Source organism: Corvus hawaiiensis, chromosome 13 (assembly GCF_020740725.1).
Source record: "Corvus hawaiiensis isolate bCorHaw1 chromosome 13, bCorHaw1.pri.cur, whole genome shotgun sequence".
NCBI lineage: Eukaryota > Metazoa > Chordata > Aves > Passeriformes > Corvidae > Corvus > Corvus hawaiiensis.
Window position 1 is genome coordinate 13,081,901 of NC_063225.1, and position 12,164 is coordinate 13,094,064.

The 12,164-nt window shown below is 43.9% G+C and overlaps 1 protein-coding gene across 2 annotated transcripts in view; it reads right to left on the reverse strand.

Moving 5' to 3' along the window:
* Window positions 1-8,740, reverse strand: part of MAP1A (microtubule associated protein 1A) — a 56,504-nt gene extending 47,764 nt beyond the window's left edge. The window contains exons 1-2 of one of the 2 annotated variants that reach the window (XM_048317494.1): window positions 8,590-8,740; window positions 3,987-4,088 (exon numbers count right to left, since the gene is read on the reverse strand). In XM_048317494.1, the coding sequence (XP_048173451.1) occupies window positions 3,987-4,088; window positions 8,590-8,725 (238 nt within the window). In that variant the 5' untranslated portion in view covers window positions 8,726-8,740. Of the gene's footprint in view, window positions 1-3,986; window positions 4,089-4,282; window positions 4,329-8,589 lie in introns of those variants that run through there. The other variant, XM_048317495.1, reaches the window with a different exon arrangement.
* Window positions 8,741-12,164: the final 3,424 nt, after the last annotated feature.

Below are 12,164 nucleotides of genomic sequence, written 5' to 3' on the forward strand. Positions count from 1 at the left end.
GTTGTTGAGGTATTTAAAACCCCCTCTAGTCACACTGAAAGCAGCTGCTAATATTCATGGAGTTAACTGCTTTCAGAAAAAGTGGTTTTCTCTGAACATCAAAATCAACAGATATCAGAAAGCATATTTCCCTTGTGCTGAGAAAGAATTATTTTGAGCATTTCACCTCACACCATGTCACTTTTTATTTGAAAGAGACATTCCCTCCTGGTTTTAAAGAACTCTTAACATCCAGTGCAAGGAGACACTGCCCATGATCTTACACTACTCTGGCAGCCAGTGGCAACTCAGAGTTGTGCAGAAATGCACCTGGGGCTGCCCTTAGCATACAGGAGGGCACACTTCCATTCATTTTTTTCTCCTCACATCACCCTTTCCTTCCTTCCTTCAGACAAGTTACTAGGTTCCAGATTCCCCGAATACATCCACACTTGATTTCTTGCTGTGCCTCCCCTCCAAAGCCTGTGAACTATGCTGTGAAGTTACCCTTACAGCATGGGTCATGTCGTCTGTGGTACTCAGAGGACAGCCAGCAAGTCAGTGTGGGAAAAAAGAAACTCAAAACCCCAATTACAAATCAACTTCCATAAGGTGCACTTAGTCTCACTTTACTATTACAAGCTCTGCCCTCAGCTTTTTTCTTCTTGGTTTGAATTTGAGGCTCATTTTCTCCTCATCATCTTTAAGCAGACTAAAAGCTTGTCTGAGGGATAACTGTGCCATCTCTGTTCCCACAGAACACTGCAGTTACATTTTAATTTCAGCTGCAAACACTATGCATTAACATCCTACAAATACAGTTTGAAAATAACTATTGTAACCGAGTGAGAAATTGCAAAGAAGAAAGTCTTGGAATATTCTGGTAGGAGACTGCTTTACTTAGCCAAATTGTATTACCAGTCTCCATCTTTTGTTTCTTGCCAGTGGTGTCGAATGTTTACTGGTTGCTACAAGTCTGTCGAGTGAGAAAACAGAAGGTCAAAGAACTACTCTGGCTTTACAGTAACTGCTGTGCTCCAGCTGGCTTCTCCCTAATCACAGACTGCAAACATCAGCTTTTAAGGGAATGATATTGTCCGATTCACGCACCTCTGAAAAGAATAGTTTTATCCTTCAGATATCCTACTCAGCATACCAGTGTGGAGGCACATGTCCCCCACACAAGCCAGACTGGGATCTTTCAAGCAGTATGGAATCAAAACAACATTAGCTGGAAGGGATTTCAGGAGAGCTCTAGTACAGCCCTCTGCTCAGAGAAGCTAGCACCAAGCTATGAATGCTAAGAGGAAAATCAGTTGCAGGCACTCTTCTCTTTGCCCACGGTAGGAACAAGAGTGTAAGTAAAGTGTAGAGCTGAGCAACAATAAAAAAGTTCTAGTTTTATGTCTGTTCATTTGGAGAATAGTGATGAACAACACCTTCACAGGGCTGTTACAGGATATACAGCAATGAATTTGCAGCAAGTTGCAGCAAAAGCTAAAAAAAAAAAAAAAAAAAAGAGATTCTTTACCATCAAAGCAATCAGTAAAGAATAGCTGCTCAAGCAGAAACTGCAAAGCTAAAAGAGCGTTTAAAACTGCAGCTATATTCCAGAGGGTTTTATCTGATGGTACATATGGAATGCAGACAAGATTGTTCCCAGTTTACAGTTAGAGATTCTTCTAGATTGTATTCTCAGTCGTGACCTGAAATTTCTCTTGTAGCAGTCTTTCCCGCTTCCTCCCCACAAACCATGCCATAACCATAGTTTACTGTTGTCACTGAGAGAAACCTGTCTGCATGCAAGATCTACCACCATCAAGTAAATCCTGGGATTATAGCATAACTCCTCAATTTAAGCCTTTCAGCATTCAAGATACAGTCCCCTGCACAATCTTCCTGTACAGACTGTCATTATTTTCCACAGTCCCATACAGCTGCTTAACACATTTTAAATTGTAGCCATTATTCCCACACACACTCCTTTTGCCTCTGACAGATCATCTTGCTGCATTTCAGGATCCATGCTTACTGAATAAACATGAATCCAGACAAGGAAATGTGCAAGTATCTAATTTGAGGCAAAGCTGCTCTCTAGACCCCCATAATCCCAAAAGCCTTTCTCTGCCTGCCTGTTCCGGCCTTAAGTGCTGCCAGGGAGATTTATTAGAGAAATTATGTGTGCCAGCTGTACACACTTGCCACAAACCAAGTAGCCCCTACAGTAACGCCTCTGGTCCAAAGACCAATCCATGTCTGCTAGATCCCCAGGCCAGAACCTCTCACATCTTTACTGCTAAGCACATCAGAAGCAGGAGCTGCTGAGAGGCAGCTATGCTTTTCCTTTCCCAAAAAATGTACTAGAGCAAAGAGATACTGTGCTGAGCTAGCTGGAATGTATAGTCCCACGGGAAACTCTGCAGGTGTGTAATGATGGCTCTAAAGAAGAGTGGCAGCAGGACTAATACCAGGTTAAGCTGCACACCTCCAGTTCAGGACCAAGTCTCTACACACAGTTTATATCAGAACTTCTGTTTACCCATCCTTCTGTCAGTAACTTCTGCATACCAAAGTCTGGCCCCTAATTCTGTGGCCAATAGGCTTCCTTAAACAGACTTCATAGCCTCAGATTCCCCAAAGATTTTTGCTTGGTAGACTAAGTCACTCATCTATATGCTTGCTGATCTCTTTGAAGAGCTACAAGATATTTGAAAAGCAGAACTTCCCTTTGCAGCACCAATGGTGACTCTTCCCAGATAGACACTAATCCTGCCTTTTATTGTAGTTGCTGCTGTTTTGCTCAATAGGCCTGATAGTCGGTTAACAGACTTGCATTTCCCCAGATCCATCACAGAAACCTCTTAATAGATGGTTAACAGACTTGCAATTCCATCACAGAAACCTCTTCATAGACTCCCAACACATTCATCACCCTTTGCTCCTCAAGGACCACACTAGGGAAGTGAGTGGGATACATTTTGCTAACATTAATCCAGATATTTCAACTCTGACTTAGAAGAATTCTTGGGCAAATGCTGTACTCATGGCAACTTTTCAGTGCTCTAGTTTATTTGTACTATAGGCCCTGTTACAGCTGCTTCTAATTGAGACTGATCTGCTGAGTGTTTCAAATTATATGTATCATACACATTATTTTAATCCCATAAGTGTATACACACGCACACACCATCATGCAAGGAGGGAGAATTTCCATCCCCATGTTAAAATGTCACAGAGAAGGTGAGACCTCTCAGTCAGTGGCACATTTGAGAAGAGTCCAGGTACTTTCTTTCACAGCTGTCCATTAGGAGAACAGCTTCCCCAACTGGAAAAATTCAGAAGCTCTGACTAGAGTGCAAAACATACAGTGAGCTATAAGATGGTCTTACATAAACCAGGTTTTGCAAGTGTCATCTGTGCTTATTATAGTAACTTAACATATGTTACATAAAAGTATTATAATCAGAGTTCAAGCTTTTCACAAGCTAAGCAAGCACAATTTCTAATGGTTAATGTTATTCCTATATGCTCTTATTCATTGTTCTCAGGAAAGGGAGCTAGGCCTTCAAAAAGAGGAATCCAAAATGTCATTTGGCTACTCTTACACACTACTTGCAACATCTTTTGTGCATACGAAAACATATTCTAAAACCCAACAGGAAGAGATTGACAATAAATAGCTTACAAAGTAAACAATTTTGTGCCACCTGAATAAGATACAGAAGATAGATGAATTCTAACTTCTAACTCATTTAATAGGCTTTAAACCAGCACATATTTCTATTCAACTCTATTCTCAGTAGTAAGATCTGTAATTTTAAGGTAAATTCATTGCATCCATCATACTGTTAAGATTGTTTTTCTTTAGCATTCAGCTCTGCAGAATCCTGGGCAAACAAGTCACTAATTGAATCACAATCAGTTTTATTCTTTGTTGTTGGTCTGGGGTTTTTTTCCAGACCCAAAAAAAGAGTTAAAAGTTAATATATATTAACCAAAAAGCTGACCTTTAACTTCAGAAGAAAACTGAGCCAGATGTCGGGTTACAAAGAGCCGCAGTTGATGATTCAGATCACAGTACAGAGTATCGATGTTCCAGGAACGAATTCCTGTCCAAAAACAAAAGAAAAAAAAAAAAAAAAGAAAGAAAAAAAGTGAGCTGTCATTGTCATTATATCTACTCCAGAAACAGAAGTGGAAAAAGAGAAATGAGCAGGACACACAAGGACCAGGGATGCTCTACTAGATGAGCATACTTAGGATGGAGAAAGTCTTCAGAAGCAGAGGACCACAAGATGCTTACCTTCCATAAAATATTTCTTCCTGAAGGACATGCAGTGAGCAAGTCTCCATTTGACTTGGACTTCATGAAAGGGAAACCAACAAGAGATGAGGCCAAATGAACTACACTACCTCCTAACCAACAAATACATTATGTTAGTTTTACATCTGCACTCTCCAGCACTGGTCACCAGTAGAGATGGACTACTTTGTGGCTATGCTACTGAAAAGCTCCGAGACATCAGCTTCTTTGCTCCTATAGCCCGTGCACCCTCCAAGTCACAAAAGCCCCCCACCCCTCCAACTTGGTCTGCCTAATCACTCCTTCAAAGACGCTGATCCCACTAAGACCCTTTGAGTCTGTTCTTTAATCTATATAATCTTTGCCAGCTAATTGCCTTCATATCACAGCAGGAAGCTGCTTCTGCTCCCAGAGCAAGTGGCACCAAGCCATACTGGGGAAGTCACCTTCAGACCTCAATGTGAGCAGGTGTACATTCTGGAGGACACCTAACACTACAGACCACAGATCTTCAGTTCCCAGTAGGGAGCAGCCTTTCCTAGATGGTGTGACTGTAGACTGTGCCACAATGAGCAAAAGCAGGATATCACTAAATCCCTACTCCAGCATCTGGTGCTGATGCCAGCTGATGTTCGGACGTTGAAGGCCAATGCTACAGACTTCTAAAGTTAACTGAAACAAGAATTTCAGCTCCGGTATTTCTTGATCGAGTCCTCACTGAGAGTTCTTTCACCATCTCTCTTGCATAAAATACAAAGTTTTATTGCCTCTATTATCTGCTTTCTTTCAAGGGAACCATGTTAATTTTCCATGGAGATATCATTCCCATTTACTGCAGTTCTAGTTCTCCATGTTGTGCAACAGCTTTTGCTGACCACTGGTGGGAGAGGATCCTCAAGGACACATGCTCCAGCCTTCTACACATACCAAGACACAGTAATCATTGCATCACACAGGTCAGTGGTCTCAAGGCCTGTAGAATCTACAGCAGCTAAAAAAACCTTTGTGCTTAGTTTCTTTTTCTGGTGACAGCTGACACAGTAGAGTAATAAAGCTTATTTATCAGCTGACAGTCTGCACTACAGACTGCACAAAAAACCCTCAGTAAATCACCTGAACTTAAGGGAAAAAAGAAAAGAAAAGGAAAAAGAACACAGAAAACCAAACTACTTACCAGCACAGTGCCTTTCAATTTGGACATGGGATATGAACAAACTAAATACATAATAAAAAGACATGGAACAAGAAGGTGGACAAAATGTTTTCCTGTGCTATACTCCAAGAGAGCATAATTGTTTAAACAAATGTCCAATATAAGAGAATCTTAATGCAGTACTTATGAGCATTCTGACCTGGACAGGAACAAGGTGGCACTCTGCAGGGCAAATCCTGCTGACTAGCTGCTGTGTCATGGTCATCGTGTCCTACTGCAGCAATAAGTGCTATTTGAGGTACTGCTACATCCTCTAGGATGCAGAAAGAATAGATGCTCTTTCAGAGTAAGGAAAGGGAAGAGTGAAATTATCTTACTTGTTCTCATACTTGCAACAATTTATTCAACTTTTTTTTCCCTACAGATAGTCTGAGTTTACTCAAAATCTCTCTCAATTTGCCCCAATTCCAATTTATCACTCCATGGCACATGAGCCAGAACATTGTCCTTGCTGATTAGAATCCTCTACCATGAGAGTGCAGACTATACCACAATTAGGGTTTCTAAACATTCAAGCTCTTTGCACATGCAAAGCCTAGCCATGTGACTCATCAGTTTTCCATCTCATTCTTTATGCCCTTGTGAATGTTTTATTTCCTGCTGAGGTAATTGGCTTAAAAGATTTGGCATTTCTCTCCAATACCAGACCTAGGCTTCCGGATATTGTTTCAAAATTGGACAAAAGTAACACAGGAACAGAAAAATAAGACTAGCATTTATTAGACAGTATTTTGGAAAAGTGTTGTTCAGATATCCCACAGATTCCCAATGTCACAGCCTACAAAGCTCTACACCTGGAAATGAGCATGTTTCTAGAATGTCGTGTAGCCACTATTGCGTTCTCCTGAACCAAGGTTTAGAAAGAAGTCTGGGAAAACATACTTCTTATATCAGTCAGGGCAAGAGATTTATCAACTGAAAAAAATATCTTTGGTTGTTTTTTGGTTGGTTGGTTGGGGTTTTTTGTTGGGTTTTTTTGTTGATTTTGTTCTTTGCTTTTTTTTTTTTGTGTAGACAGGGTGCCACAGCCAACAGAACAGATACAAAACAAACCCCAGCTTTCATCCTCTGTATTCACTGCTCAGCAGCCTGTTCTACCCTCACGTGAGCCCTCTTCAGCAGCTAACGCTTAAGTGGGAATCATAATTTCCACATTTCCTGAACTCCCTGAATCAAGAGTACAACTGTCTACAACATCATAATATGCTGACTATTGACAGGTCTCAAGATTGCTGTCATTTTAACTATTCTCATTTTTCCTATCTATCTTTCAATTTGCAAGTATTGGTCCATTTTAAGAAGAGGTCATTCTCCCATTTCATAGTGGGGAAAACTAACTTCCTGGAGGTCCTACTCCATGTAAGTGACAGAGGAAAGACCGAAATCCAGGTTTCCAACTCCCTGAATGATTCACTTCTACTGTCAGTAACTCACTAATACCACTGAAATGGCTCCCCCTCATGCAAATGAAAGAAGTGTTTAGATTTGGCAGAATTTCAGCTGGTTTCTAGTCAGAGAAGGCCAACTGTAGAACTTATTTCTACTGTGGCAGTTAAAATTTGTTACAAACAACATGTTTTTCCTCTGCAGTGGGAATTCTCAGGTTACTGGCATATGACTGCAGAACCAGAGTGAAATCCATTTGTTCACAGTCTGATCTGTCACCATTTCAAAGATTCAGAGAATGGATAAGGATGTAGGTTGGCACATTAGTTCAGTGAAGTGCCAAGTGAAGATGAGCACCCTGCTGTGCAGGAAGCAGAAGTGGCCCCTTCAAAGAAGGTCTTACAGAGGCCAGATGGTCATAATCAGATCTACCACTCCTGACTAAAGCCATCCCTTGGAAAAGGGAATGAAACACTCCTCATGAAGAAGCTGATAAGTGACCTGCCAACAGAGGAAGCTGGAAAAGATGCTGAAGAGAAGAAATTGGACAATATTTGACATTTTTACACTCACCCCTTCTTAAATTGCACTGTCCTTCTGTTCTTCAGTACTGCTGATGCTTGAGAAGAAAACAGTCACAGAATTATCTCTGAATAATACAGTTTGGCCAATAGTTATGACTGTTATCCCTGGCATATTTCAAATCAATGTGCCTTGGAAATGGGGGGCTGAGGGGAGGAGTGAATGCAGAGTCAGAAGGCTGTTACTTTATTTGTCAAAGGTGTACCAACTGCTTATTAGAAGAGGGATTCCCTTTAAGGTCCTGATGTAGTTAATCAGCCCTCCTTTGCCTTTTTGTCATAAACTATCAGAAACTGCCACAAAGGAAGAACTATCATCTCACCACCTCCTTTCCCCTTACTTCTAAACCACACTGCATCTAATATACAAAGACTAATTCATTGCCAAGGCCTCTGGGTGTTACTAAAATACAGGTAACAGAGGAGAAAAATGTTATGGCAGGCCTATCCTACATTGTGCCATTCCTGAAGCAGTTCACTGTGCAGCTTGTCCTCTCTCACTCTGGTCCACGCAGTTGCTCTATAGACAGGGAGAGGCCATACCACAGCAGCCCCCTGTTCACAGCCATCCCTAGGACCACAATGAACAGTCCAGCAAGACAATTCCTCCAACAAGACAGAATTTTGGGGTAAGATGGAAATACGATGTAATCTACCAACCCACTAATAAAATAAAGACTGAGGGGAAAGAGAACCATGAAATATCTTCAAGCTTTAAGACGTTCGAAAACTGCGTTAACTGCACGTCACAAATGCACATAAAGCAATGATAGAGGAGAAAAAAATCCGGATGCCGCCCGACGCCGCAGAGAGCGGCCCCGCACTGCGCCGGCGACTCGAGCCCCGCCCGGCCCCGCGGGGCCTCGCCCTCCACCCCGCGGGCCCGACAGCGTCTCGACCCTCCCCGCAGCCACCGCCCGCGGGCCTCCGCCGCCGCCCCTCAGGGACGAGTGGGATGAAGCCCTGCGGCGAGACCGCGGTGCCGCAGGGCGGGGAGGGCACCGGCAGCTCCGCCTCGTCCCAGGCGGCGGCAGGGAGGACGCGCCAGGCGCGCAGCCCCACGGCGCTCAGGGGCAGGGATCGCGTCCGTCTCGCCCGGGATGCTCCGCCGCGACCCCGCTCCTCACCGCGCTCCAGGGCGCCGCGCAGCGCGCCCCGCTCCGGCTCCGTCCCGATCTCCCCGATCACGGCGAGCAGCGCGTGCCGCCGACCGCCCGGCGGCGCCGCCGTGTCCATAGCGACCGGCCCAGCCGCCGTCTCCATGGCAACGCCGCGGCCGCTGCTGCAGCGCGCGGTCACTGGCGCGCGGTCTTAAAGGGCCCCGAGTCCCCCCCTGATTGGCCGAGCGGGCACGTGGTCCTGCGCTGCTGCGGGGAGAGGGCGCGGCCTGCGGCCCCGGGCCCCGCCCGCGGACTCCGCGCCCCTCAGCGCCCACGGGCCCGCCCCCCGAGCCCGCCCCACCCTCAGGCTGTCCCGCCCCGCCCCGGGCCCCCGCACGGCGCCGGCTGCGGAGAGCCTCTCGGTCCGGACCCGCCGCACTCGGGCTGCCGGCTCGAGGCAGGTTGTGCCGGCACGGCGGCTGCCGGGGAGTTCCCGCCGGCGCTGGGGCGCGGGGTCTGAGTTCCTTCCGTCAAGGTGGGCAGAGCGGTACAGCGACCAGCTCGGATGCTCAAAACCGTGAGCGGGGCTCAGACCTTTGAAAGAACAATCAGGGGGCAAAGAGGTGTTGGTTTATAGTTTAGTTTAGAATTTAGTTACTTAAATACAGAAATCCATGGAGATTTTTAAATGCTTGGTGTTGAGTTGTTGCGATACCCATAATAAAGCCATGGAAGACAGCAGTTCTAAAGACTCCAAGGCTTGGCAGTGTCATTCGCCTTCCTTATCTCTCCTCTGTCGCTTGGCACTGAGCAGATCCCTTCCTGGTGGTTCTTCCTTCTGTTCAGTTAAAAGCAGGTCTCCAGCAATAAAGTGATGGTCTCCAGCAATAAGTCATGGGATTTCCTGGATTCCAGATACATGAGATACGAGAACAATCTGAACTTTGCTAGCTTCCAGTGCAAAGCTGATGTGAGCTGTTCATGGCTGTACTGGCAGGCCATGGTGTATGCAGGAGTTCTTACTGTCTGGGGTGACCAGAGAGGCCCTAACTTTGGGCACAAGTCCTTGTTGCTCACAGTTCTGGCCAGCCACAGCTCCAAAGCAGTTCAATGCAGATGGCCTTAAGCTGAGACAGAAGAGATCCAGATTAGATATTAGAAAAATTGTTTTCACTGTCAGAGTGGGCAGGCATTGGAACAGGTTGCCCAGGGAAGTGGTGGAGTCACCACCCCCAGAGGTGTTCAAGAGGCGTCTGGATCTGGTTCTGAGTGATGTGGTTTAGAGGTTACAGTGGTAGTGCTGGGTGGATGGTTGGACTGGATGATCTTGAAGGTGTCTTCCAACCTTGGTGATCCTATGATTCTATGTGCAAAAGCTGAGCAACCCCGAAGTATGAAACTTCTGCAGGCTGAACAAGGGAGAGCCACCAAAAAGTAGTTTCAGGTAGAAAAATCCATGTCTTTTCTGACAGAAAAGGAAGGACCACACTGTGCCGATGCAGTTGGGTGGGAAAGCAACACAGCTATTATAAAATTACACAAGTCAGCAACAATGTGCAGCATTTCCTAAAACTGTCAGGTTCTGCCCCTGCAGTCTGCAGGATTTCCACAGGTGAGCTATAGTTTAGGAACTTGATGGGCAGATAAGTCAGCATCCTGCCCTCTTTTGTTCTTTTGTACCCACCAAGACTGCAGTTGAAACTTCAGAAGGTCCAGAGAGTCGGCATTTTAGCAAGCGTATGTGAATCTATAGTGTCACAGGACTCTGACAAAAGACAGTCAGGAAATAAAACAACCACAGAAAGGAAGAAAAATATAAAATAATTATCTCTGCAGGCTACAGCTGATGTTACTAGCTTATGGAGTTTTCTCAAATTAAGATCTTAAATCAAAAGGTGGTCTAGCTCTCAACAGATAAATTAGGAGATGATGCAATAGGTCTTTTTCACATTAGACTGTGGTGACAACACCACTGGCTATGAGCTTTATGAACTAAATCTTGTAAACAGGGAGAATTAGTGTATCAAAAGGGTTTATTTCTCTGTGTTGTAACCTGCATAGCAGCAATCATTTGGTTTTAGAGGATTGCACTGAAGACGTAAATATGTAAATAAAGCAGTAAACCTGCAAATAAATGCCAGTGTACTTTAAATTCTATCATGAAAGTAGGATTGTAGATCATGGAGGGAAAACATGACAACAAAACACGAAGATGAAAGATTTTCAGATATTTTCATACCAGCTGACAGAAGTACCTTCTGTTTTCAGGTGATTCAGTCTTAGTACTTGCTGCTTATTTTTAACATGGTAGCTTTCCAGAGCTGCAGCTTTTCACTGCAGTGCAGAGATGCTCTTCCAACTGGCTTTCTGCCAAGGAGAAATGAAACAGGAGACATGCAAACTGGAGTGAAAGCTTAAAAAGAATATCCAAACACAGAGACTAGAAGTTCTGGGGAAGACTTTACAATTAAAACACTAATTCTGGTTGTGTGATCCATTTGCATTCTTCTACTGTACCATCAGTTCATAGAATGATGGTATTTCTGTTGCTTTCTAATGTGAATTGGAGATGTCTGTGGTCACAGTAGAATTGCAGTAGAAAAGGCTTGAGTCCTAGTGAGTGTACACTGCATGAGACAGTGAAATGAGGGATTTCCAGATTACTAAATTCCTCCTTTTCCCTGTATGTTCACACTCCAGAACCATAGAACAGACCTGTATAGCAATTATGGTGTAAGCTTATGCTTTCATGCACTGCAGCACCCCCATGAAAATCAAAAGCTGACTGGGCTGAATGCAGATATTAGAGGTCCTGACAAACATCACAGAAGGAGAGTGGCAAAAGCAGACTAAAGGATTACCTCATACTGAAGGACAACGAGTCACAGGTAAATGACCTTTACAAAAATGGATTTAGACAGTAGGATCAAAATAGTGTAAAAAGGATTTTCATAATATCATTAGGAGAACAATCTATACTATTTCAATTCCTTGGTCCTTTAGCCTGGAATGATTACTTCCTGTCCTTCCCAGCTAAAAATTTCCAAATGAATAAAAGTACTTCAGGGATTCAGAGACCTGTGACAGTACCCAGGTGAGAATAATGCCTTTAACAGTGGTGAAATATGGTTTCATTTTGGCTGTGACATTTCTAAGAAGCAGAGAAAAATAGGTGACTGCCTAAAGGGACTTTGTTCAGGCCTTGATCTGTCCTGTGGTGAACACAGCCATTCTTACGTGGAGCAGAAGAAGCCAGCATTGATAATGCTTTTATGTACAGATGGAGTCTTATGGTTGTTTATACTGACACTTCCAGGATGTATTGTAAGATAAAGAGAGAGAAGGCTAAGCCTTTCAGTTTGACCAAACCACATTTTTGCTTCTGTTTAACTCCATAGGTGATTTATCAGAGTAGTACTCCTATTCCTCTCATTTTTGGCTTACAGAAGGTGTGGCAAGATACTGTCTCCTGTGCAATTTGGAACAAAGCTCTGATCAAGGGCTGATGAAATTAGCAGGTATATTCATTGTGTCAAGTGATGCAGAGCTTTGGAATTAAAAGACATGTTTATCAGACTTTGAAAGGTGCTAATTCATACTTT